This window comes from Durio zibethinus, chromosome 1 (assembly GCF_047325235.1).
Source record: "Durio zibethinus cultivar Kanyao isolate XHJ-2024 chromosome 1, ASM4732523v1, whole genome shotgun sequence".
In the NCBI taxonomy this organism is placed as follows: domain Eukaryota; kingdom Viridiplantae; phylum Streptophyta; class Magnoliopsida; order Malvales; family Malvaceae; genus Durio; species Durio zibethinus.
This window is the reverse complement of record NC_143162.1, coordinates 37689271-37714629: the sequence shown is the minus strand read 5'-3', so window position 1 is coordinate 37714629 and position 25359 is coordinate 37689271. Positions and strand designations below refer to the sequence as shown.

Genomic DNA, 25359 nt, shown 5'->3' with positions numbered 1-25359 from the left:
GATTGTTTCTAGATTTACCATAATAGAGATAATTATAATTAATTCTTTTAAATATGTCAGAATTTAACTTATGTATGTAGTACATATTAAGCCATGCAGGAATAATTTATATTATTTTTATTCATGAATTTTAAAACAGTGGATCATTGCTGTGATAAATATTTTATTCACAATCTTAATTCAAAAATTAATTTAACATAATGCCATTGACAATGACAGTAACCAGAGTCAGAGGGCAGAGTAGTCTTTGGAAAGCCCATTTTTAATGGATCTTGATTTATTGTTCTATTGGGCTTACCACCTCTCTATAAATTATCCCACAAACGCAAGGCTACCCACAAATTGTTTTGTTTTTTTTTCAAAGGCTAACCTTTTGGGGAAAAAAAGAGATTAGGGCTAACTGCCCTAAGTCGGTTACGAACTAGGGCTTGCGATTAGATGGTAATTTTGGGTTCAAGTATTAGACCAATTGAGTTTTGGACTCGAATACGCCCTGTAGCCGGGCATCTTTGTTTGTTCTCTTTAATCTCTTCTCGTTAGGACTTTAACGGGTCACTTTGATTCGGGAGAAGTACTCCTTTTTTGGGTAAAAGGAGAAATCACCCCATTTTTTTTCAAACGTTGTTCAAGCTCTGGTCCGCTGCAGAAGAAAGAAAGAGAACGATGCTGAACGGAATCGATGACGAAGAGAAGTGGCTGGCAGAAGGGATCGCCGGTATTCAACACAATGCTTTTTACATGCATCAAGCTTTGGTAACCCCAAAAACTCCCTCTCTTTAACCTGAATTTGAGCGGATCAAGATCTCCAATTCCTCTTTCATTATCCCTAAATTCGATCTATTTTTTTCTCAGGACTCCAATAATCTTAGAGAAGCTCTCAAGTACTCCGCTCAGATGCTATCGGAGCTCCGGACATCCAAACTCTCTCCTCACAAATATTACGAACTCTGTAATTTTTTTTCCTTTTCATTGATCGAGTCGATTGTGTTTCAACTTTCAGATTTATGATTGAATTCTTATGTATTTATGATTTGAATTTAGATATGCGAGCTTTTGATGAACTGAGGAAACTAGAGATGTTCTTCAAAGAAGACAGCAAGCACGGTGTATCTGTGATTGATCTATACGAGCTTGTTCAACATGCCGGCAATATTTTGCCTAGATTGTAAGTAATTTAAATAATTTTTCTTCAACAAATTTATTAGCGGATTTCTATATTATTGTTTCTTTTTTTTATAATTTCCAAATTTCAAACAATTAAAGGTATGCATTGTCATTCTTTTGGGCTATAGTTTTTACAGAATTGTAGTACCTTTCGCTTAATTAGTCTCTAGTTCATATACGAAGAAAATGAAAAAGAAAATTTGACACATCTTTAGTTCAGGAAAGTCAGTTTATCCTTCATAACTAAAGAAGTTATAGTTGGTAATCAACCAGGTATCTACTATGTACGGTAGGATCTGTCTATATCAAATCTAAGGAGGCTCCTGCTAAGGAAGTTCTTAAAGACCTTGTGGAAATGTGTCGTGGAGTTCAACATCCCATACGTGGACTTTTCTTAAGGAGTTACCTTGCTCAAATCAGTCGAGACAAGTTACCAGATATTGGTTCTGAGTATGAAGGGTGAGATCTCTTGATTAGTTTTTCTTTTCTTTCCTCTTTAAAATAGAGTTTTTCATTGCAAAAGCTGAATGGTATAAATTTCTATGGCTATATTGATGGATATTGATATTTCACTGTTGTTGAACTGCTACCCAAGATGATTGGATAGTTCTGGTAGCAAAGGAGTCATAGTCCTAGTTTATAATTTCTCCTTTCAGTATTTTGGCTATTTTGTTGGATTAGATAGCTCGCTCTTCAAATATTTGAAGAAAATAAACTAGTTAGTTAGCAGTAGCTTTTGCACTGTTCCTACGAGCTCTGTTAGCTCTTATCATTCTGTTCTATTTTCATCGAGGTTGTCCTTTGGGCCGAAGAATATATGTTGAATCTCTATAGTAGCTGCTGTTGAACTTGCTTGGAAGAGAGTGCATTGCATGTCTAAAGTAGGATATGGTAAGAATTTGGAAAAGATTTGTAATTAACCATTTGTTGGATGTGATTCTGTCTTCCTGCAGAGATGCTGACACTGTGATGGATGCTGTGGAATTTGTGCTGCAGAATTTCACAGAGATGAATAAACTTTGGGTGCGGATGCAACATCAGGTTCGTTGAATAACTGTTGTCACTATTTTCTCAGATATGCGTTGCACCATTGTACTTGCATGCCATGGAAGTGAATAAATCATGAGAGCACAAATTTTGGCCATGCAGGTGTCATGGTGCTTGTGAATCATTGATACTCTTTGGTCATCCTGAGTTGAAGCCTTCAATTGGGATTTCTGGTCTGCAGGGACCTGGTAGAGTTAGAGAGAAGCAGGAAAAAGAAAGGAGTGAACTTCGAGATCTGGTAATATTAATAATCTAAAATTTTTTATTGGCTGAACTTTGAAGCAGTTTGCTTTATGCAAATTTGAGGGAATTTATGCTTGTCTTAAACTTTCTTATTAGGTAGGGAAAAATCTCCATGTTCTCAGTCAGATAGAAGGGGTGGACCTTGGGATATACAAAGAAACAGTTCTAACCAGAGTGTTAGAGCAGGCAATTTTACTTCTTTCTCCACTGCTTTTTTTTTTATCTATATTATAATTCATAAGTCTGTAGCATTAAAAAAAGTTATCTGGTTCTTTTACAGGTTGTCAATTGCAAAGATGATCTTGCCCAATATTATTTGATGGATTGCATAATTCAGGTTTTTCCTGATGAGTATCACTTGCAGACTCTTGAGACATTATTGGGTGCTTGCCCCCAGCTCCAGGTGGGTGATGGAAATCAATCTTCTTATCACACCTTGTTTTTTCCCCTCCCTCCTTGGGCCACCTGACACTAATATCACTTAACACAATTGTTAGCTTGAGGCTTTATTCTAGTTACCATGCTATGGCATCTTTTCTTTGAGTTTCTCCACCTCAAGAATTTAGCTATCATGCTTGCTGTTTCTCAATAGTTACTTAATGGTGAAGTCAGTATTGTGACTAGAAAATTTGATGACTGGTTACCATTTTCCTGTGATCAGGGAACAGAATAACGCTGCCCCTGACTGACTTATTTCTTATTTGCTAGCTAGTTTGATTGTTTCCATAGGAGTTTCCAGTACCTTATTTTCTTAACAAGCCCTGCGTTCCTAAGCCTACTCTTATGTTCCATAAAGTGAGCATGCGTTGTGGAATAGCCTAGAAGGACTGTGTCTTCTTCTGTGTGATCTCCTCATGTATTGGAGGATCTTGTTCTTTGGAACCAATTTTTTGGTTTAAAGCTTATGGGTTTCTTTTATTTTGTTTTATGGTTGATCTATATTTTGGGGCCACTAAGCTCAACAAATACATTTTTCTTCTTTCATCATAGCCAACAGTTGACGTCAAGACAGTTTTGTCTCGACTGATGGACAGACTGTCAAATTATGCTGCTTCAAGTGAAGATGTAAGTTATCAGCATAACAACTTTTACTCTTCACACTTTTCCAGGTTGTTGACTAACTTTTTATGCTAGGTATTACCTGAATTTCTACAAGTAGAAGCCTTCACTAAATTGAGCAATGCAATTGGGAAGGTAAATAAGCTATTACTCTCTCACCCTGAAGTTGCAAATTACCTTGAAACTGTTTTCAATGTTATAAAGGAATGATTCAATTAAAGAATGTGAATGCCTTGACATGAGCAACTCCGATGATGGCCCCTGAACATGCAACCTCTAGTTTTGTGGATGATGACCCGACTCTTACGCCTTTTTCCATTTTTCCTACCAGTAAACACATTTCTCTGTTTTTGATGTGTATAGTGTGAAATCATGGTTCATATTCTACTAGCTGATTGGGTATGATTCAATGGCAGGTCATAGAAGCACAGGTTGACATGCCTGCTGTTGGAGCTATAACTTTGTATGTCTCTCTTCTGACCTTTACTCTTTGTGTTCATCCTGATCGACTTGATTATGTGGATCAAGTACTGGTATGTTTCCTCTGAGAACTCTATTTAGAAATCATCTCCTTTAGTGCCGTAACTTTGGCAATGCTATTTTACAGGATGGACTTGTATCAGAGTAATAATCGTTCTTCTTTATTATTCATCTTTTCTAACAGGGAGCCTGTGTTAAGAAGCTCTCTAACATACCAAAACTTGAAGATAGCCGGGCAATGAAACAAGTAGTTGCACTTTTGAGTGCTCCACTGGAGAAATACAATGACATAGTAACAGCCCTGACACTTTCTAATTATCCACATGTAATGGACCATCTTGATAATGGAACAAATAAAGTCATGGCAATGGTTATCATTCAAAGCATTATGAAGAATAACACTTTCATTTCAACTGCTCACAAGGTACGCCTCGTTAGTCTTCTCTATTGCTGTAATTATATCAAATTCTTTTGTTGAAGAAAGAAACATTGCTGTTTGTAGGTTGAGGTGTTATTTGAATTAATAAAAGGTCTCATTAAGGACAAGGATGGTGCTGACGTGGATGAGGTGCATGTTAAAACTAGAAGTTTTCTGTTATTCTATAAAAATTGAATAATTTGAATTATATGAGTAACTCTCCATTACTCCATTTCCTAATCCATATTAGATTATTTCTTCCTCTATTATTTATTTCCCTATCATGTTTTTGTGAATGTGCATAAGTTACCAACATATGGTTCTCCTTTCTTGTGTTCTTCACATGTTATGTATCTACCGATAGCTTGATGAGGAGGATTTCAAGGATGAACAAAATTCTGTTGCTCGGCTCATACACATGCTTTATAACGATGAACCAGAGGAAATGTTGAAGGTAAGTTTTTCCAATGCTTCTTTTTATGCTAATATCCCTGACCATTATCAGGCCAAGATATGCCAAATACAATATACAAGTGTATAGTATTAAAGGATAGGAAAATGGAACTTTAAAATCTTCTGCTTGTGACTAAGGTTAATGCCTGTTTACTTCTCACAAAATGTCACTGCTGTATCATATTTAGGATAATTTTTTGTTTAATTGCAATGTTTTCATTTAATTATGTTGTTTTTGACGGATCCAAAACTTTTTCCCCTGAATGTTCATTATAACTTACTCTCTTTCAGATTATATGTATTGTGAGGAAGCATACCATGGCTGGAGGCCCAAAACGCCTGCCCTTTACAGTTCCTTCACTTGTTTTTTCTGCACTTAGGGTATGTTTCTTCCTTTTCCAAATTGTATCGTCTCATTTTATTTCCATCTACTTCATTGAAGTATTAAATGATTATCAGTACAACCCTACAAGATGATGCATGCAGACAATTGGGTTTTGAGGTATAATCATTATAATTTTCTCTTAGATCCTTCCCCCTCATTCCCCCTCCCCCAATTTTCCCCAACAAAAAACATGGTGTGTTGTGGTGTATATGTACCTATATTTTCAGAGTTTATTGAGACAAAATGCAAAATATATATATATATATGGATAAATACAGATAATATTGCTAGTGAATATGAGTCAGGCTTAATGTAGTGCTTCTGTGCAGTTGGTTTGGCGATTGCAAGGTCAGGAGGGAGATATAGTGGGAGAAGAAGTTCCAGCAACACCAAAGAAAATTTTTCAGCTCTTGACTCAGGTTTCTCTGTTTTTTAATGGGTTTATCACTGTTTCTTATGCAATGTGTATGTCCTTATTATTTCATTGTCCAAAAGGTCACACAAATAGCTCTTCTTTCAGATCATCGAGGCTCTTTCAGCTGTTCCTTCACCTGAACTTGCGTTAAGGTTGTACCTGCAATGTGCTGAGGTGATCTTGAGTCTTGATTATGCTATTTAATAAATTCATTCATTAAATAACTTAATGGAACTCCAAGAATTTCTTTGAAGATTAACAAGTTTTATTGCATTTTAAGAGCAACATGCCATTTTTCTAATTAGTATTAGGGAAAAGGCATACTAAGATCAATAATGCTGCTCACAAGAAGTAAGAGATTTCTGACGGAGAGGTGTGCACAAGAACAATCAGCTTTATTTCTAACATACTTGGGGTCATTACTGATATTTCTTTAAGTTTTTCTTGATTCCATATATTATGTATCAGTATTTCTGTTTTAGATGCTAAGAGGGTGTTGGCATCTTTAATCCCCATCATAATGACTTAACTTTAACCACAGTCCACCATTATGATAATGATAATTCATGCATCATGAACAGTTGCTTATTTTGTCTCCAGTTTTGTATTTTCTTTGACAAAGATTTTCTCAAATTCTACATTGAATCTTCTAACCTTGATTTTGTCCTTTCTCTGTTTCCTGCTAACTATCAGGCAGCTAATGGCTGTGATCTTGAGCTTGTTGCTTATGAATTTTTCACTCAAGCGTTTGTGTTATATGAAGAAGAAATTGCGGTAATTGTCACTTATCAGTTTATGTTTCAATCAAAAAGCCATGAAGTTAGTCACATTCAATCCTTCTAATTTGTGTAGTTTCATGTATGTTTGTTGCTTTTAGGACTCTAAAGCCCAAGTGACTGCAATTCATCTGATAATTGGTACCCTGCAGAGGATGAATGTATTTGGTGTTGAGAACCGAGATACTATGACACACAAGACCACAGGGGTAATAATGCTTTCCTATTCTCTGATTATTCTGCTTTATTGATCTGTTCATGCAAAACTTAAATTTGTGTTGCTTTGGTCAGTATTCAGCTCGGCTATTAAAGAAGCCTGATCAGTGCAGAGCTGTTTATGCATGTTCACATCTCTTCTGGGTCGATGATCAGGACGGCATTAAGGATGGGGAAAGGTTTGACCTCATACCTAACCAGTTTTGGCTTGACGATTTTTCTGCTATTGTCATGTCTGCACTTCAAAACACTGTCGATTGCTTCTTTAACAATCCCCTCCCCGTTCAGGGGTATTTGTTATCCTGTTATGCAAATAGATAATTTCCTTTTAATAGTTAGAACTTAAAAATTATGGGAGAGGTTGCAGGGTCCTGCTTTGCCTAAAACGTGCATTGAGGATCGCAAATGCTGCTCAGCAAATGGCAAATGTTGCACGAGGTAGCAGTGGGCCAGTCATACTCTTTGTTGAGATATTGAACAAGTGAGTGGTTAGAGCTGTACCAAATTGAACCTTCTCATACTACACAGCTTAATCTTTACACCATAAACATGCATTTTGGTGACTTCACTTTAGGTACCTCTACTTCTTTGAAAAAGGAAATCAACAAATCACCGGTGCTGCAATCCAAGACCTGATAGAATTAATCAACACGGAGATGCAGAGTGATTCTGCAACACCAGATACTGCTTCAGATGCTTTCCTTGCCAGTACATTGCGTTACATTCAGTTCCAGAAACAAAAAGGCGGTGTAATGGGTGAGAAATTTGAAGCCATTAAATTTTAAATTATCGGGGAATGTAAAGGATTATGCCTGGCAGCCTGAGACGTGAAGGTATGTATAGCTTATTTAGTTTGAGAAAAAAAAATCGATGGTTGTGGAGTGGAATTCTATGCCTCTTTAACATAGAAAATGGGCCTTTTTCTCTAATTGGAACTCTTTTTGATTGTGACCTGGTATTTGTTCTTTTATACTCTTCTGCTGTTGTTACCTGATTCGGGTGTTAGAGAGGGGCGAAAGGCAGTTTTCAAATCTTTTTTTTTTTTCCTGTTAAATTTGAATTGCAACTATAGATCAAACTAGGAAGTTAAAGTTGGCGATCATTCCTCATTGTTGAAAGATTGCGACTAGACCTAGAGAGTCAAATCAATGGATAGAATTCACCATCTTCGGCTTATACATGAGTCTAATAAGACCAATGTTTAAAAACACATCTAATACCTCCTGCCATTTTTGTGTTTATTTTAACTGTCTTTTTCGTTAAAAGAATTGGTTTAAGGGTCGGGACAAAATCACCATCTTCCTTTCATACGTCCATCTTTAGTGAATGCAACGCCTAATATCATGTCTAGAAAACAACTACCAAAAAGCTTCATCATGTACACTAGTTAGTCTACTTTTATTAGTACTTCCACCAAAATACAACCCATGACAAAATCCAATGACCAGGTCAGGATTTACGATTTTTAGATTTTCTCTTCTCTTCAGCAACATTTTGATTTGGGTCCAGAATCGCCGAGTTAATCAGTTTAGTGGCTTTAGCTCGGGATTGCTTTGCGTTTTTGTTTAGGAATCAACAAATGGCACCAGCCACCACAGCGGTATTTCTTCTCACCACTAAATTTTGGGCTTGACATCAAAACGAAGCGAGAGCTATCGATATTTTCCATCCAATCCATCGTCATCCTTGGCCTCTGGAAATAAGGAATAGATCCCAAAATATGTACTGCTATTTGTATCCATAAGGAAACAACAGAAGAAAAAAAATAAAACCAAAGTTCTACGGAAAAGCATGACTTACTCTAAAAACTGACAAACCAATAAACACACATGTTTTATATGAACATCAGTCATCAGTACAAATACATCAGTTATTTATAAAGTAATCTTATTCCTTATTTTCCCGAAAAAAATAGTATGTAAAAATGCCAACCCAACCTCAGTTCTGACATCTTCCGACAACGAGCTGCAATCATCTTTTTGAGAATCCAGGACTTCTTCCTAGAAAAAATGCTTTGTTCTTGTTGGTAGGCCGACCAAAGTCATCAAACTAAGCAATTAAACTATGAAAATTCTTCCTCCTCTGTTTTCAAACAAACTTTGGTTGGTAAAAAAAAAAAATAGTGACGGAGAATTATTTATTCACAACACGTCTTCCATCTCATTTGTTACTTTATAACGTTATACACTATTATATTCCTCTCAACCAAAATTCAATTAAAAAAAAAAAAAAAACCAAACACCCCATCGCTTTATCTTACAGCTTCGAAACTCAAAAGTCCCATTTTTTTGTTCAGCTTTTTTTCAACTTTTTTATTTACCTTTTACAAAGAACCGTAAGGGATTTGTTGAGGGAGTCTGAACCGGAGCTGCGAAGCAGGGGAGCGAACCGCCACGCCGTGCCAGCAAATACCACCTTTACACATCTCGTGAACTTGAACGGAAGAGGCTTGACCACGGGAAATCGCATACGTAGCTTTACGTGTGACGTCCCACGTCAGAGTCCCAATCAAGATGAAACCCACCACCGTGCTCGACAAAATCAGCACAAACCCACCACCGAAGCTCCGCCCACATATTAAACCATAAGCTTTTATGCCCGCTATCACTGCCACGTAGATCATCACCAAATTCCCAACCACCGCATCCGATATCGCCATATCCCCCACCCACAACTTTCCTCTTCTTCTTCTAATCCTAATAATAAATTTACAACTCAGTAAATAGTTAAAGAGCTCGGATGTGAGGGTTGGGTGCTGATGATAAAGGATTAAAGAATCCGGTTTAACGAGTAAATGAGTAGGGAATGTCGGGTACGGCCTTGAAATTAATATATAAATAAATACCGGGTTGGATTGGAATTACAAAAACGTTGTCGTTTAATCCTAAGTGTTCTTTATAGCAAAAATCTTGTTTCTTTTGGAAGGAAAAGTGAAGTGGAGGATGGTATCTCGTTTTTTTAACTCTATCGTCTTCTCACATGTAACGACGTCGGTTTTGGTGACGCCTAGGACAAAATGAATGTCTTTTTTTACGTCTCTAAATTCCAAGTCTTATTTTTTTATTAATTAGTGTTTTAATATATTAAAAATTAGCATATTAACTATCAATTATCACATTTAATAAAAAATATTATTATAAACAAAATATAAATTTTGTTAAAGAATATCTTAATTTTAAAAATATGTATTTATTTGATACAAAAATTATGATAAAATAAAATAAATAATATTATGATTATGATTATATTAAGTAATATTATCATATTTTATGTTTAATGTGTGTAAGGATTATCATAGAATAATTTTATTTATTAGTCAAAATTATTTTTTTAAGTTTATATAATTTAAATTATTAATATAATTTTTAAGAGTACAATAAAATATATAAATTCACTCTTATGAATCAAAAATAATTTTTTTCATTTTGAAAAGATTGAATTATCTTATACTAATTTGTGTGATTTGAGCAAAATTTGTGTGAAATTGAGCAAAATTTGAAATTGATCAATCATAAATGTGAGAGTATGATGGGGAGGAGATATAATGTGAAATGTTTACCTTGTCTGTAACAAGGTAACAGCATTATTACCACTTTTATTATGGATTGATACATGATTTTCAATAGTATAATAATAACTGAACCTGTTTAAAGTGCAGTGAAGATTACCCATTTTTTTAAGCCATGGTTATAGAAAAAGGAGGTTCCTGTCCCAACGTTGCTGTACCAACTTCCTCGAAAGTCAGTAAAGGCAACCAAGAGTTCAAGAACTGAATAGGGGCGGTTCATGGTATTTTAGCCAAACTTTAGTTGATGTGTTAGGGTTCATGAAGATGGGTGCATTAATGCATGTGTTCATGAACCAAAATAATTAAACCCCTTCTTGGAAATCCGAATTGGAGCGTTTTTGCCTCGTCAAAATTGATACAAATTCAGCACATGCTTTTCCTCCCTTGTTTCTCATTTGGTATGATAAGCAATATGATATTCTATAAGCATTCACATTCAATTTATATTGTTGAATATGAAAATTTTACGTTTTTTTTTTTTTTATAAAAAATATTTTATGTATTTGAATTTGAATTTTTATTTATATATTATAACAGATTATCATAATTTTTTAATAGAAAATTAGAATATCGCATATTCTTATTTTGAAAATTTTTAATCTATGTAATTAACAAATTTTATGAGCGTTTAATTATGTGTAGAATCAAAAATGGAAATATGGCACGAGTCATAGGAACTAAGAATAATTCGAAAGTCATGGGACGAAGACTTTGACCTGTAGTTGGAAGCACCTGCATGGAAAATTCCAGTCATCTACTTCTTTCACAGTGCCATAACGTCGAAATGGTGGAAAAAACGCGAGGGAGTGAGGGACCATTTACTTTGACTTTAACACATAATTGGGGAGTGCTTTGCAGTAACTATCACACATTAAAAGCCGAATGTTGAAACTTGAAAATGCATCGACCGAACATTTTGTCCTTTGCAGAGTTTATTTATAGTGTAGTTAACAATTCTGGGTGTTTTTAATGGTGATCGAATTTGCTCAATTTGGTATTGTTTATGGTAGAAATCACATGATACATCAATCCAATTAACCTACTGTATGCTTCAAATGCTTACATAATAGGGACAGCAATGTAAAATTTTTAATGCAAAGCTTTGTTCACAAGCAGTTGGAAATCATGTTCATTTATCAATCAAGCCTCCCACTTGTACAAGAAAATTGGCCGGGGTCATGGATGTTCCTTTACTGCTGTAGATTGACTAATTGTTTATAGACACTATCAGGTTTCCTACTCAGCTGCTCATGGCTGCCAATTTCAACTACCTTTCCTTGTTTCAGCACCGCAATGCTATCTGAATTACGAATAGTCGATAACCTGTGCGCTACCACAACTGTGGTACGGCCTTCCATGAGGTTATCCAGTGCCTCTTGAACTAGTTTCTCAGATTCTGTGTCCAACGCACTTGTAGCTTCATCCAGAAGAAGAATGGAAGGGTTTTTCAGAATTGCTCTAGCGATTGCCACCCTCTGCTTTTGGCCCCCTGATAATTGCACCCCTCTGTCACCCACGTTAGTTTGGTATCCTTCAGGCATTCTGCTGATGAATCGATGAGCATTGGCTGCTCTTGCGGCACTCAGTATCTCAATTTCTGATGCTTCCTCCTTCCCATACTTGATGTTTTCGTATATCGTAGTTGAGAACAATGCCGGCTCCTGCTGAACTAAACTCATTTTTAGCCTTAACGATCTCAAGTTTAATGTCTTAATATCAAAACCATCAATCAGCACTCCCCCGGCAATGGGATCATAAAATCGCATAATTAGTGCAATCACAGTGCTTTTCCCGGACCCACTTTGTCCAACTACAGCTAGACTGTTTCCAGCTGAAGTTTTCAGGTTTAAGTCCTCAAAAATGGTTACATCAGGTCTCATTGGGTACTTGAAACTTACATTTCTGAACTCTATATCTCCTTTGATCTCGGTTACGATGTTTGATGTGGAATCATTTGGTTCTATTGATGTTCTCCTGTGGAGAATTCCGAAAACAGACCCAAGGGCATGTGATCCCTTCACAATGTCTGGTGTAAGAGCAAGTGTTTCTGCTACTGCCAGTGCAGTGATTATCAAAACCATAAAGGACTTGATGATGTCTCCAAAGTTGGATTCGTTATGCTTGATTAGCACTGATGCATACCAAAGGCCGAGGGCGTAGGAACTGAATGCAAACAGCTGTGATACACTATATCCAAAACCTGAAATATGACCTCTTAAGAATGCTTGCTTATTTGGTTGGTTTAGTTCAGAGGCGAACTGGTTTGAGATCCGGTCTTCAACACCAAATGCAGCAATAGTACGAATGTTGACAATTGCTTCACGTGCCACAGCAGTTGCTCTGAAGTAGGTATGGCTGTAATTCCCTCCAAATCCTTTTAGAAATAATTGCTGCAATTTTGGTACAAAAATTGAAATAGGACTGCAGTGCCATTTATATACATAACTGAAAAAACCTAATTACAGTTAAGGTTGTTTCTAAATTTTACCTCAGTTATGGAAGCACCGATGAGTAAGGGAAAGGAGGCAATGATAACAGATGCTAAACGCCAGCTTAAAGTGAATGCAATCACAAATGCTGTCACAGTAAGTGCTACATTCTGCACAATTGTGGACAGTCGATCAGCCAGAGCACTCCGTACTAGGGTTGCATCTGCAGCTAAAGCTGCTGTCAATGAACCAGTATTGTTCTCATCCAAATCAAACCAGCCAACCTCATTAGAAAGGATAGCTGCACTTGAAGAGAAAAACAAATCTAAATAGGTTATAATACAATAAATATAAACTGTGAAATGTATAATTTACTGTGCAAACACGTATATATCAGTGAAAATATTCATAGTTCAGACAATTTGCCAATGTGATTAATGTTCCATCAATGTAATATCAAAGTCAGCTTTATAGATTGAGATGTAGAACAGAACCTGAGAACATTGATAAACGGACACGAACTGTCAGGCGCTCTCCCATTAAGGTGTAAAAGTAGTGTTGCAGCAGATATATTGGAATCGTAAGAATAGCCAGACCAACAAATATAAGAGCCACCCTTTCAACCTCTTTCTTAATTTGGAAATCATCAGGAGAGTAGAATGCAGTCCAGACATGGGTGATTCCAAAGGCAAACAGTGGAGCTTCCATGCCCGCCAGAATTGCACCAACCGAGCCAAGCAGTGCATAGGGCCATTCTGGTGCATTTAGTTTTAGTAGTTCCCATATTGATGGGGTAGGAGCATAGTTTTGCTGAGATGAGTTTTGATCACTTTGCCACAATTCTTTTGTTGAAATTGACCATGAATCCTGCTCAGGATTTTGACTGTTTGGAGGTTGTCGGAAGCTAGAACTTCCAGAAGCATCAGAATGACATATAGAGCTTGAATTTGCAATGTGTTCCGATACTTGTAAGCTGACTAGAGTTGCGTATTCTCTATCCTTAGACATCAAATCCATGTGGCTCCCGCTCTCAACAACCTGGCCATTCTTCAAAACAATGATGGTGTCAACATCTCGAATAGTGGATAATCGATGTGCCACAATAATTGTTGTTCGATTTGACACTATATTATCTAGTGCCTGCTGAACTATGAGCTCTGATTCTGCATCAAGAGCACTTGTGGCCTCATCTAGAAGCAGTATCTTTGGGTTTCTCAGCACGGCTCTTGCAATAGCAATTCTTTGTTTTTGCCCTCCAGAGAGCTGAGTTCCTCCCTCTCCAACCTAAATTCAACAAACTGTCAAAGCATTACCCTTGAGGATTGGTCACAGATCTGTGGAAAAAGTAAAAATAGCAAAAACTAAAAGGTGGCCATCCTAGTTCATTAAATTTGATACATGTCTCTCATATTATCAAATTGATATAACATAAAGTGTTCTAAGTTTTTACTGTTTCAAAACAGAAATGGAATCTCAGGGTTGAAAGCTGATATGCATTTCTGAAGATGAATAATCTTCCTAGTTAAAGAATGAAATTCGATATCATCACAAAAGGAGGGCCACTGTTTAATTATTTCAGTTTCTTGCGCAATGCAAGAGGCAGTTTGGAGAATACACCTGTGTATTATAACTATCAGGCAGTTCCTCAATGAAAGAATGTGCATTAGCAGCTTTGGCAGCTTGTATAACTTGCTCCATATCTGCATCTTCTTTACCAAGTAGGATATTGCCAGCTATTGTTGTGTCAAAAAGTGCTGGTTCTTGACCAACCAATCCCATTTGCTCCCTTAACCATTTTAACTGGAAATTCTTAAGATCATGCCCATCCAATAGTATTTTACCTGGTGAACTCTGGTGCATCAGCCACAAACTTAAAGTTCCATAAATTAACTAGAAGTAAAACTATTCTGCAACTCAATTCATAATTTTGTTGCTTACCTGAAGTGGGATCATAGAAACGTTGAACCATGGATATGATGGTACTCTTTCCTGAGCCACTGGGACCTACAACTGCAAACGTCTTCCCAGCATCTATTGAGAAGCTCAAATTCTCAAACACCATATTGGGCCGTGAGGGATAAGCAAAACAGACCTCACAGAACTCAATTTGCCCAGCAACATCTGGTAACATAGTTTCACCATCCGACTGTCTTGAAGGCTTTGAGTCTGTTTCGATCATGCTGAAGATATTGGCAGCAGCTGCCCGGCCTTTAGCAATGGCAGCAAGGTTTGGCGCTGCTTGACCTAAAGCACTGAAAAAGGAAAACGCCTGTTTTTTTATCATAAAATATGATTAATGAGAGATAGAACCCGGTAACATTTTTTGCCACATTCAAAGTATACTTACAATCCACTAAAAATGACATTGATAATTGTTGTGAATGCTTTCCCTCCATTTGTTTTGCCATGTCTGACAAGTATGCCAGCATACCAGAGAAGCAAGGCCCAGGCGCAGAACAACAGCCCATACGTAAATCCAACACCCACACCCTTTGCAAGTCCACTTCTCTTCCCCATTTTAAGCGCATCTTTAAGTGAACTAGAGTATGCTATAATTGCTCTTTCCTCCCCGACAAATGCATATACTGTGCGAATCTGTGAAATAACCTGAATCAAAAGGCAAGAAAAAGCTACCCCATAAGTAGGAAAGATTGAGAAAAGTAGTTGGCATAGCTGTGCAATCAAATTGAAGATATGTGAATGTTGTTGGTTAGTTTAGAAGTATGGAGTCCACTGCAAAATAAGAACCAGGATACAAACTTCCAGTTACACACACACACACATATATATATGCTCATAGTGAAATAAAGTCGATAAACAATAGAAGAAGCAGAAATGTTCAATATCATTCTTAAACTCTAACAGCTTGGTATATCTTGTACCATGGCATTGCTTCTTCTAGGAGTGTGCTGGGAATCAAGCTTTCTTAATTATAAAGTAAAATATGTACGCAATTTACCTCTTCAGCGACCTTCCCAGCTTCAGCATAAGCAGCCTCACCTTTTTCTGATAGAGTAGACATAATAATTGTATAAGCTCCACCAGCAATAGCTATCAGTGGAACTACAGCCAAGGTGAGTAGTGTAAGTTGCCATACAGATGTAAATCCGATGGCAAACCCAACGACAAATTGAGAAAGGTAACGGAAAGCATGGCCTGTCTGCATCAAGATGCACAAGAGAATAGTGTTAAAGAAGTATCTTATCAAATTTTCCAACATACCTCTTTTTGATAATATACCTTGTCACCTATTGCATCTTGGACAAGAATTGCGTCACTTGAAATATGGAAAATAATGTTAGAATCCCTGGCTTCAGTGTCAAAGAAGTTTATATCTTTTCTTAAAACTGACTGAAGGTATTTCAGACGCAAACGAGCTGTCTGTCTTTCCCCGGTTTGCATCCAGAATGCAACACCTGAAAGATAAACAAGGATGTTAATACTCCAGGAAAGCTGTAGCAGCCAGAGAGGACTAAGAAACCTGAAACACACCTATCCATGCTGATGCGAAAACAACAAGACCAAGGTAGACCAAGTACAGAGCATTCTGCGGGAAAAAAAAGTGTCAAATATTAAACAAAATCTGGTCAAATTTTTGTTATGCTGTGAAATTTTTTGGATAAATTATGCACTCTGATTAAGGAAACTCATGCTTTTTGTTACAGTGACTCTCCAAATGATATACTTCAGTAGAATTCACATTATAATTGGAAGAAAAAAACGAGAATAAACAGAAGTAAAAAGGTATTAAGATAGAAATGATAAGCCTGCTTAGAATTGATTATGGAAATGCCTCCTGATTGTGTCATTGCACTGTACGTCTCTAGCTTGTAAACTTTGCATTGTAAAATTTACTTGATAATAACAGTCGAATAGCCACTTCTGGAGAACATCTCAAATCTTTCTTGCAAGAATTGCCATGATAGACTTCAACTAAGTCACTTTCCCAGAAGTTAAAGAACCTGATTTTTTTTTTATAAATTTTTGTTTAACAACTTCAAGATCCAACATAAAAATGTACACAAATTATCAGAACTGGACACGATACACACGCAGAACTCGACACGACTGAAACTGATCGAGTTAAATATGCTCTAAAACAGCAAGTTTCCAAGTCATCACTAAACAGAGATATCAGAATTAATAGTCACGTGGGACAGGATATTGAAGTGCTGGACTCTTAGTTCCAGTGATCGGTTATCAATTGCAGGCAAACTCAAGAACCCAAAAAAAAAAAAAAAAAGAGAAGTTGTATGGTACCTCAGAAACCCGAGAAGACAATTTGTGAGGATCTGAAGACAGATGTCCTAAAGAATCTATCATGCGTCCAAACAAAATAAAGAACACTGGAAGAGCAGCCCCATGTATGCACGCCCCTAAGCTTCCGAAAAACATCAAGGCATAATCTAATTTATCAGCAGCTGCAAATAGACCAAGGAATGAAACAGGCTTCCTTTTGGTTGAATTTGATTGTTGCTCCGTTTTTGGAACCGAATTCTGGTCACTAAGCTCTACTTCTTCCATTTTACAGTGTAGATCAATTTACCAAGAAAAAACACCCTCATATACTTAGGAAGGAGACAAAGAGATGATAAAAGGAAATGAAGAAAGAAAGGAATTGCTTCACAGAGTTCTTGTGTTGGTGTTTGATGAGATGCAGTCCTTTCCCGCGCCTATAAATGTAAAGTTAATTTAGTTGGCCAACCAACCAACAACTCGGCTCCTTAACTGTCTTTTGAATCAAATCAGTGCTACCTATTTATGTTAAAGAAAACATCAGTCAAATTGCTGTCATTTTTCCATGTAATTAAGGCAAAACCCCCCAAGCCGGTTTAGTTGTTTTATGACCATCATCATCCACTTAATAGCGATCTATTCTTCTGTGTGGACCTTTGTTTTTGTAAACAATTAGTGTGGCAACTGGAGACATTTACTCCTCAGGGCCACTCTTATCATGGCGGTTAGGAATTGAAGGACCGCCCTGCCTGCCATGTGATGTTCGGAAATTTGTTTTGCTAGCTTTGATAAACTTCCATGTTTGAAATTCTTAGTCAAGTGCATGAATCATTCACAGTCTTTCATTTTTTAGTTAAAGCAACCTTTTTTTGGATTACATTTACAACCTGATTCTTGACATTTTACCGAAATGAGGTGATGTGAATAATGTTTATTTCTTCTAATTTTGGTTTTTCTTTCAATCTTTCATACCCTACACAGATGTTTGAACGTTATGTTAAACAAGATTGCTTTCGGCCATTAAATTCTAATCAAAGTGTTCAACAGCTTTTCTTCAGATTGGGTCTTCACGCCTTTAAATGACGTAAGGACACTTAAAATGAGAGAATTCCGACCAACACAAAATCTTCCTATTTATGGCTAACTGAGATAAGCCTCTAGATATCACATTGACTGCAGTTTGGACCCAGAATTTAAGACTTTGGGGCTAATACAACAACGGGCTCTTCGGCGTAGCCTAAGGCCTAAACTAGAAAGTAGTCCTTTGGGCCTGCAGTTGACAGCCTTTCAAGAAATCAGAATTGGCCTACTAGGCCTAAGTGCTAACTGGTTTGCTTCTTCTCCTGCTTCTAGGGTTCTAGTACAATACTTTTCTGAGACTCTGACCACAAACAAGGGTTTATCATTTATTAGTTTCCCCAGCAACATCGGCGGGAGCTAGTCATAACAAAATACGAATAAGAGATTTTTACCTTTTGTTGAGGTCAGTTACTCTAACTTCTTGTTCTCTTTTTTAACTTTTGTTGGGGTATTTTGTTTTTTTGATAATTAGATTTTAGGGTTTTTTTTTTTTTTTTGCAATTTTTGTTTCAATATGTTGGAAAGTTTTTTTTTTTTTTTTGAAGTATGGTTAATAAAAATGGAATGTTGAGTGCTATATTTTACTCCATGCATCTGGGTATCCTTGAGTCGTAAGTGTTTGTAGTTATTTCTCGGAGAACCTTTGTGGTAGTTTTAATGGTTTTGTTGTGCTAGTTTAAGCCTTCTTCACAAAAACAATTGCTTCTTTTTTTTTTTTTAAATTTCAGTTTTCTCTGATCTTATAAAAATGTCCATGTCGATAGTTTCTGAAGGAGACAATTTATCTTTTCAGCTTCTTTGATCTGTATAAAACGCCCCAGTCGACAATTTGTTGAATGTAAGATTCATGGCATATTCTCAGGCGCGTGACTTCATGTTCTGTAGCTTGTGTGGTACAATGCTGTCTTTGGTATCACCCAAGTATGCAGAATGCCCTTTGTGCAAGTCTAAACCAAGTGCAAAAGGTATTCACTTGATTTACTATTGTTTTATCTTCTTGATTGTCTACTTTACTAAATTGTCACCACTATCTTTCAGGGATTTTGGGCAGAGAAATAGGTTATACTATTACTGCTGAGGTATGCCTTTGGTACTTCTATTTTGTTGGCAAGCTATCACTGATATGATGATGGCAGTTTAATTATATGTTGAAAAAAGATGATGATAATGATATAAATCTGCTTTCATTATTTGGAGGGGGTGGGGTTGTAAATGAATAGTCTTTTAATCAATTGGCTTTGTGGATTCTGAATCTCATAGATAGTGAGAGATTGCAAGTGAACTGGGATATTGCTTTCTTAGTTTTTTTTGGGTGGGTATCTTGCTTCAAATCAGAGAAAGAGAGATTTAGCAACTTTTCCTTCAGATATTGAGATGTTCCAAGTGGCTAGAGATTTAGTATGCGAGAAAGGATGTTCCACGTTTGCACCTAACAAGTCTATCATTGTTGGTTTTTCCCTTGTGTTCTTTCAAAAACAGGCCAATTCTTTGTAGAAATTACGAACTCATACTGATATGTTGAGAATGTTGCATGTAGATCAGCTTGTTGTATTTGCTTGCTGATAGCCTCATTCATGTTCTTGACGTGAAGTTATTTTACTTCATTTACTTTTCGTGAAGCAGGATATTCGGAGAGACTTGGGCATCTCACATGTTAATGAAGAGATGACAACAAAAGAATCAGCAGCGGTAATTACTTTTATAAAGTTAAAAGATAGTGGCTTTTCTTGAAATCTGCTACTCACAATTTTAGTATTAATTTTACTTGCAGTTGATCAAACAGACTTGTAAAAGCTGTGGAAACCAAGAGCTTGAATACAGTACCAGACAAGTAAAACCACATCTCAATGAACATTTTCTTTTTCTGTGTAGCGGATTCCTGATCAATTAACTTATTATTTTCCCGGTCTCTCTTTCTCTCCAGACGAGATCAGCAGATGAGGGGCAGACTGTATACCTTAGGTGCCCGAAATGTAAATGGCAGGGTTCAGAAAATTGAGTCTCTGTTCATCTTTCCAGAACTCAGTGGCCATCCAGATGAGCAGATGATGAAGGTTTTTTAGGTGCCCGAAATGTAAATGGCAGGGTTCAGAAAATTGAGTCTCTGTTCATCTTTCCAGAACTCAGTGGCCATCCAGATGAGCAGATGATGAAGGTTTTCAAGTACTTGAAAACCTTGCTTTGGGCCAAGGCAAAGAAAATATAAAAACAACTTTCTTCCTTTCCTCTTTTTCTTGAACAAAATTTTGTTCCATTGAATGTATTACTACTAAATGCCTAGATAATTTTAATATATTGCTCTGGTTCTTAAAATAGCTTGGTAGCCGGCTTGATTGGGCCTTATAAACAGTGGGATGCTGCTGACTCTGACTATGCTTGCATGATTCGATTTCATTTTCCATAAGAGTACACAGTAAGGATGGAAACAGGAAATGCCTGCGTATACACTAGTAGGATTATTAATTACATAAAAAAATATATATTTTTAAAAAGAGAAACATTCTTTGTTCCGAAACAACCTTATATTTATTAAACAAAAGAAATGGCAAAGCCTTGACATATAATTTATGTTCACCCCAATTCAAAAACAAGGTGGTGATCACAGCATACGGATCTATAATTACAATACAACACTAAGATTGATAGAACAAAAGAAAAAAAAAAAAAAAAAGAAAACTTCAACAATCTCTTGACCCAAGCCTTAACCCTTCTTTTTTTCGTTTCTCTCCTTTTTCCTTTTGCGCACCTCGATTCAGGATTTAAAAAAAAAAAAAGGAAGATGATCACAATATTTCCCATGATATAAGAAAATTTTAGGAGAAAAACGAGAGAACAAAAAAAAAAGATGCTACTTGATTAAGGAATGCATACCCTTAATTTGTAAGGCCTTTATTTACGCTATAGACCCTTCACAAAGCACCAGGAAACCAAAAGGAGCAAACTTTCGTTGTTCAACGGAGACGTAGGAGTCGTCGGAGATTATCTGTGGCTCCAGCATCAACTCCAGCAGCTTCAGCGTTGCAACTAAGCTTTGGTCTAAGCGAAAACTTAGGCAAAGGCAAACTGCTAGGTGGTGGAGAGAGTGTAAAGACAGAACCTGAAAACTTCTCCAAATCTTTCGCAACGTTACCTGTTGCTATGTATGATAATGCTAAGACCTTGGGGAGATCATTCGGATCAGGTCCTATTGGGTTAGCTGATGCCATGACAAAGGACTTTGTTATGGTTTGTGTTTTTGTTGCTTCTGTTGGCTTTATATGATCTTTCTTTGGTTGATCTTCTACTTTGCCATTGAGTTGTTTTGATTTTGATCTCTTTGGTGTGAGAGATTGCTCTCTGGCTCTGTTGCTTTTCCTGTTAGAAGGAGAGGAAGAAAGGCTTCGGGTTCGAGAAGGGAGAGAGCTTTGGAGAGGTTTATTAGGGATTGGAAGTGGGAGAAGAGGTGGTTGCTGCAGCTGCTGCTGATGATTTTGATATAATATTGGATTGAGAAGAGAAGGCGAAGGAGGATAAGAGAAGGAAAGAGACAGTGGAGGAACAAACAAGAGGCCCCCGCCATGGATGGTGTTTGTAGGAGCTAAGTTTTCACATGGTTTTGAAACGAAACTAGCTCCAGTATTTCTCTGTGAAACATTCTTGAGTTGGTTGTATGGAGAATATGATTTCTCAAACGAAGATGACATGAAAATTGCATCCATAATACTGGGTTTTTTTTTTTTTTTACAACTTCTGACTGAAACTTGAAAAAAAAAAAAAAAGGAAATATGTCAACAAAATCCTGGAAAATGACGAAAGCTTTTACAAAACAAAAAACAAGAAATTATAATAAACAAAAAGGAGGCGATGATCTTTGAAATAATATGACCAAAAGCCTGAGACCAAAACCTTGAAAAATCAATATCTCTCAGAGGAAATCTTTACAGAAAATCTTTACAGATTTTCTCAATGAAAACAAAAAAAAAATGTTTATTAGGGAAATTTGAAGAACAAAAAAGCAAAATGAAACATGTATTTCTCAAACAGATCAAAGAAGAGATACAAAATCTTGCATCAAGAGAAAGATGGTTAATGTTTGTTCAATACCAAACGGATCCGAAAGACCCTTTGCTCTGTCTGAGAGGGTTTGGAATTTTATTATTTATTCTGTACCAAACTTTAACTCTGGGCCTCATTTTATAGAAGCCATAACCTTCAAAGGCTCCAACGGCTACTTTTATTTTTTACTGTATTTGTATTTTATTATATTTAAAATGTCACCATTACTCCTAATTTACGGACAATCGTTGTAGCCGAAGTCCAACGACCCGGGAAACACTGTTGGGCGGTAGCCGCCGATTCGATGTTGACCGTTGGATTCAATAATTTGATATAGCCGTTAAGGAGATACGAGCCGTTGATCACTTCCTCGGGTTCTTCGAGTATGTTCTGGTTTGAAAGGGACTGGGAAAGAATCATAGCCATACACGTATTCCTTTTTGTGGGGCCCAATTGTTTTTTATTTTCGGGGGAAGGGTATTGTTCGAGTCCTTCTGACCTCGTGCACAGGGAATGAGCAGGGGCTACATATTTTGTAGTAAAATATTTTAGATTTTTATTTCTTTGGGCAGAGGGCATATGATAAATTGACGAGTGACAAAATGGTCCTACAAACCTTCATTATTCGGCCACTGTTGACTGTGCTTGATGAGATTTTCCGGTCCATGACTGGCCGTGCGTTACACGTTAGCTCGACGTGACCACATGATCTTATACAAAAAATGGAATCCCTCATTTGCACTAGCCAAGGCAACGACTCACGATACTAGCAGTCTAGCATAGCTTCGTTTCAAAGGCGGGCTGCCTAACATGGGAAACTAATCTAAGCCCGGCCGTAAGTAGCTGTAAACTACAAGGTAGTTTATCATTTAGTAATGCCGACCAATGGAGCAGATCAGGGTTTGGCGGTGTTGATATTATCGGTACCGGAGGCAATAATAAAATCATTAATATACTAATTGATGGTTCTCGTTGCTCGATCATGAGTTTCCATATTTCTATTTCAAAGTTTTACCAATGGTTTCTTTCACATGCACCTAACAGTCATCATATGCCACCTCCTTCGTTCATTATTAGTTTTTTCTTCTTTGGTCATTTGCTTTGTCATTTTGCAGTTTTCTAGCATTTAAGTATATATAATTAGTTTAGTTAAGTAATTAATTATAGTTAAAATGAAACGAGTTTAAAACATTCCATAAAGACTATAATATGTTTTTTTTTTTTTCTTTTGGCAAGTTTTAGGTGATTTTTATCACTTATAACAATGGTGTGCAACAAGTAAATTAATTAGTAAGTGGCAGGTTTCATTTCAACTTTATAAATTTAGTTATATGATTAGAAATAATTGGAGAGATATGAGACGATTATGCTTGTTTTAAACAAATAATTTGAGTTTGATAATGTGCTTTTCTATTTTTTCTAAATATAATAAGATAAAAAAAGAGAAAGAAAAGTTACGGTGATGAAAACCATCTATAAAGCATCTTTCACAAAAGAGAAGACCTCTCAAACAAAGGCAATAGCTTTAAGAAAGCATTAGCAATTTGCTTTCTTAGGTCGGATAGCATTAAGTTTTACTTAAACTTTGCTATTGCTCAATAACAATTTGCAATTAAACGTGTGTTTTAATGTTTTCCTCGTATAAAAATAATACATGCAATGCAAAACAGGACAGTATATCATCATATGTTTGATATATTTTTATTAGGCGGTGACGTGAAGAGATTATCGGTTTAGATGCACCGACCATTTTGATACAGTAAGCGATGTGGTTGACAGTGAGTTACTCATTTTCTATTCTAGGCGACCTTTAATTATTTGGATTTCCTCGAGAAAAATCCTGTCAAGATCCCTTGTCGAGCAAATGAACTTTATCAAGGTGAAACGTGCTTGGATACCATGGAATGATTGGAGTTAAGAAAAAGGCCAGAGGGCATAAAAAAATATTAATAATAATAAAGCCTGTAAACTCGGTGCTCGTGCATGACAAAAGGGTCATCTTAACGTCTCAATAAACAAAAGCAAAACATGGGTTTCTTAAAAGAATGGTCAAACGATAAAAAAGATGAATTATTACTAACTTTTTTTTTTTTTAATTCTGAATAATCCATGAAAAAGGGAAAGGGCTAGTCGAGTTTGAGTCCAGTGAGTTGTTGATGGACCTTAAAAGGCGATCCCAAAACCAATTTTATGGGCAAAAATGTATGGCCACATTGGGCTCAATTTGAATTTCTCTAATGAAATGGTTTTAGAGCTTAACCCAATAGAAAACATCTGCTATCACGGACCATTCATTTTGCAAATTACACTTGCCTGCACCGGGCTTTGGGTCTAGCACTTCCACAAGTTCTTGGCTTCAAAACAAAGATGTTAGCTTCTTTGTTTGTTCCTTTTTGGGCTTTCAAGTTAAAAACGTTGCGACATTTTTCTCTGAACGAATGATTGAAGAAGAATTTGCAAGTTCTTTATATCTTTTTGTTTTTTGGGTGGTGCTTATTAGGGTGTAGAATAGATTAATTTCGAATCAAATTATTTTAAAATTAAATTAATTAAATTAATTTAATTTATTTTTATTAATTGAATTGAATTGAATTTATAAATTTTAAAAATTAATTGATCAAATTTAATTCCATTGATTTGATTATTTTTTTATTTAATTAAATAATAAATATATTTAAATTAAATTATATTTTAAATTTTAAAATTTTCATATTTTAAGTAAATTAAATAAAATTATTCAATAAAATATTTAAGTACTAAAGTATTATCTTAAAATTTTAATAAGTTATAAAATTAAGTTATCCATTTCATGTATTTTTTATTTTATATTTGAATTATGTTATGTTTTAATTAAATTTTGATTAATTCAAATTTTGAACTGAATTAATTAAAAATTAAAAAAATTTTAAAATTTTTATCATTAAACAATCAAATTTAATTGAATTAAATTGATTCAATTAAAATCGAATTATAAAGCACCTTATGCTTTGGGAGTTCACCTATAAAGTTCCAGTGACAAGTCAATGCGTCTTTTTTTATCTGCTTCTCAGTGGAGAAATGACTCGAATGATGGTTTTAAAGGTTCGGGCTAAATGCTTAAGCCAAAAGCTAATGATCAAGAGGGTCATTTGCTTCTCCAATACACTCGCCTCTGGTTGCACAATTGCACATGCCTCTAGCATATGAGAATCCATCAATCAAGCAACCTTGGGTTTTGATAGCAACCGCTACTATTTTTAGCAACAGGCAATAGCAACAGTATATGGTTTCCAACCTGAATGGTAGGTGGGAACTGGGAACCTGTTTCTGTAAGTTGAAGAGTAAAAATTTACGACCCTGGTCAATTCAATCAGCT

At 36.1% G+C, this 25359-nt stretch overlaps 5 protein-coding genes across 14 annotated transcripts; 2 read left to right on the top strand and 3 right to left on the bottom strand.

The window, feature by feature from the left end:
• Positions 1-554: 554 nt before the first annotated feature.
• On the top strand, positions 555-7607 carry LOC111312820 (vacuolar protein sorting-associated protein 35B-like). 7 transcript variants are annotated; one of them, XR_016325896.1, is made up of 22 exons: positions 555-753; positions 853-949; positions 1042-1165; positions 1438-1623; positions 2118-2205; positions 2393-2449; positions 2551-2640; positions 2735-2857; positions 3445-3519; positions 3589-3648; positions 3930-4046; positions 4178-4417; positions 4496-4561; positions 4776-4865; positions 5156-5245; positions 5579-5668; positions 5770-5816; positions 6358-6438; positions 6542-6649; positions 6732-6835; positions 7024-7137; positions 7231-7607. XR_016325896.1 is itself a non-coding variant. In XM_022913465.2 (22 exons), the coding sequence occupies exons 1-22, from the start codon at positions 664-666 to the stop codon at positions 7439-7441; spliced, it is 2370 nt and encodes a 789-aa protein (XP_022769200.2). In that variant the 5' UTR covers positions 555-663; the 3' UTR covers positions 7442-7607. The 7 variants fall into 7 exon arrangements, 4 of the variants coding, with proteins under 4 accessions (XP_022769200.2, XP_022769202.2, XP_089596709.1 ...); XR_016325895.1 differs by having other exon boundaries at positions 5770-5838; positions 6362-6438; XR_016325893.1 differs by having other exon boundaries at positions 5770-5838; positions 6517-6649.
• A 622-nt stretch (positions 7608-8229) lies between these two features.
• LOC111310862 (uncharacterized) lies at positions 8230-9455 on the bottom strand. Of its 2 annotated transcripts, none has more exons than XM_089740599.1 (2): positions 8977-9455; positions 8230-8349 (listed from the first exon to the last, which is right to left on the bottom strand). In XM_089740599.1, exon 1 carries the CDS (start codon positions 9313-9315, stop codon positions 8980-8982), a length of 336 nt encoding a protein of 111 aa, XP_089596725.1. In that variant the 5' UTR covers positions 9316-9455; the 3' UTR covers positions 8230-8349; positions 8977-8979. The 2 variants fall into 2 exon arrangements, with proteins under 2 accessions (XP_089596725.1, XP_089596721.1); XM_089740595.1 differs by lacking the exon at positions 8230-8349 and adding an exon at positions 8601-8738.
• A 1754-nt stretch (positions 9456-11209) lies between these two features.
• Positions 11210-17301, bottom strand: LOC111312816 (ABC transporter B family member 13-like). 2 transcript variants are annotated; one of them, XM_022913451.2, is made up of 10 exons: positions 16914-17301; positions 16146-16200; positions 15894-16069; positions 15613-15813; positions 15001-15260; positions 14592-14905; positions 14271-14494; positions 13148-13937; positions 12713-12954; positions 11210-12614 (listed from the first exon to the last, which is right to left on the bottom strand). In XM_022913451.2, the coding sequence occupies exons 1-10, from the start codon at positions 17175-17177 to the stop codon at positions 11415-11417; spliced, it is 3726 nt and encodes a 1241-aa protein (XP_022769186.2). In that variant the 5' UTR covers positions 17178-17301; the 3' UTR covers positions 11210-11414. The 2 variants fall into 2 exon arrangements, with proteins under 2 accessions (XP_022769186.2, XP_089596686.1); XM_089740560.1 differs by having other exon boundaries at positions 15001-15355; positions 15585-15813; positions 16914-17287.
• Positions 17302-18232: 931 nt separating this feature from the next.
• On the top strand, positions 18233-20282 carry LOC111312830 (DNA-directed RNA polymerase I subunit RPA12). Of its 2 annotated transcripts, none has more exons than XM_022913483.2 (6): positions 18233-18372; positions 18763-18934; positions 19008-19048; positions 19593-19658; positions 19741-19800; positions 19894-20282. In XM_022913483.2, exons 2-6 carry the CDS (start codon positions 18817-18819, stop codon positions 19966-19968), a joined length of 360 nt encoding a protein of 119 aa, XP_022769218.2. In that variant the 5' UTR covers positions 18233-18372; positions 18763-18816; the 3' UTR covers positions 19969-20282. The 2 variants fall into 2 exon arrangements, with proteins under 2 accessions (XP_022769218.2, XP_089596700.1); XM_089740574.1 differs by having other exon boundaries at positions 19590-19658.
• A 187-nt stretch (positions 20283-20469) lies between these two features.
• LOC111312829 (uncharacterized) lies at positions 20470-22110 on the bottom strand. The gene has a single exon (XM_022913481.2). The coding sequence runs from the start codon at positions 21665-21667 to the stop codon at positions 20921-20923; it is 747 nt and encodes a 248-aa protein (XP_022769216.2). The 5' UTR covers positions 21668-22110; the 3' UTR covers positions 20470-20920.
• Positions 22111-25359: the final 3249 nt, after the last annotated feature.

What these genes read in the sequence shown, in the direction of transcription:
- LOC111312816 (XM_089740560.1), bottom strand. Translation starts at nt 17,177, where the DNA reads ATGGAAGAAGTAGAGCTTAGTGACCAGAATTCGGTTCCAAAAACGGAG. An exon ending in TGTCTTCTCGGGTTTCTGAG is followed by an intron (nt 16,201 to 16,913) that starts GTACCATACAAC and finishes TTTTTCCCGCAG; the next exon opens with AATGCTCTGTACTTGGTCTA. An exon ending in CTGATAGTTATAATACACAG is followed by an intron (nt 13,938 to 14,270) that starts GTGTATTCTCCA and finishes TGTTGAATTTAG; the next exon opens with GTTGGAGAGGGAGGAACTCA.
- LOC111310862 (XM_089740599.1), bottom strand. Translation starts at nt 9,315, where the DNA reads ATGGCGATATCGGATGCGGTGGTTGGGAATTTGGTGATGATCTACGTG.
- LOC111312829 (XM_022913481.2), bottom strand. Translation starts at nt 21,667, where the DNA reads ATGGATGCAATTTTCATGTCATCTTCGTTTGAGAAATCATATTCTCCA.
- LOC111312820 (XM_022913465.2), top strand. Translation starts at nt 664, where the DNA reads ATGCTGAACGGAATCGATGACGAAGAGAAGTGGCTGGCAGAAGGGATC. An exon ending in TATATGAAGAAGAAATTGCG is followed by an intron (nt 6,439 to 6,541) that starts GTAATTGTCACT and finishes TGTTGCTTTTAG; the next exon opens with GACTCTAAAGCCCAAGTGAC. An exon ending in GGCATTAAGGATGGGGAAAG is followed by an intron (nt 6,836 to 7,023) that starts GTTTGACCTCAT and finishes GAGAGGTTGCAG; the next exon opens with GGTCCTGCTTTGCCTAAAAC.
- LOC111312830 (XM_089740574.1), top strand. Translation starts at nt 18,817, where the DNA reads ATGGCATATTCTCAGGCGCGTGACTTCATGTTCTGTAGCTTGTGTGGT. An exon ending in GTCTAAACCAAGTGCAAAAG is followed by an intron (nt 18,935 to 19,007) that starts GTATTCACTTGA and finishes ACTATCTTTCAG; the next exon opens with GGATTTTGGGCAGAGAAATA. An exon ending in GTTATACTATTACTGCTGAG is followed by an intron (nt 19,049 to 19,589) that starts GTATGCCTTTGG and finishes CTTTTCGTGAAG; the next exon opens with CAGGATATTCGGAGAGACTT.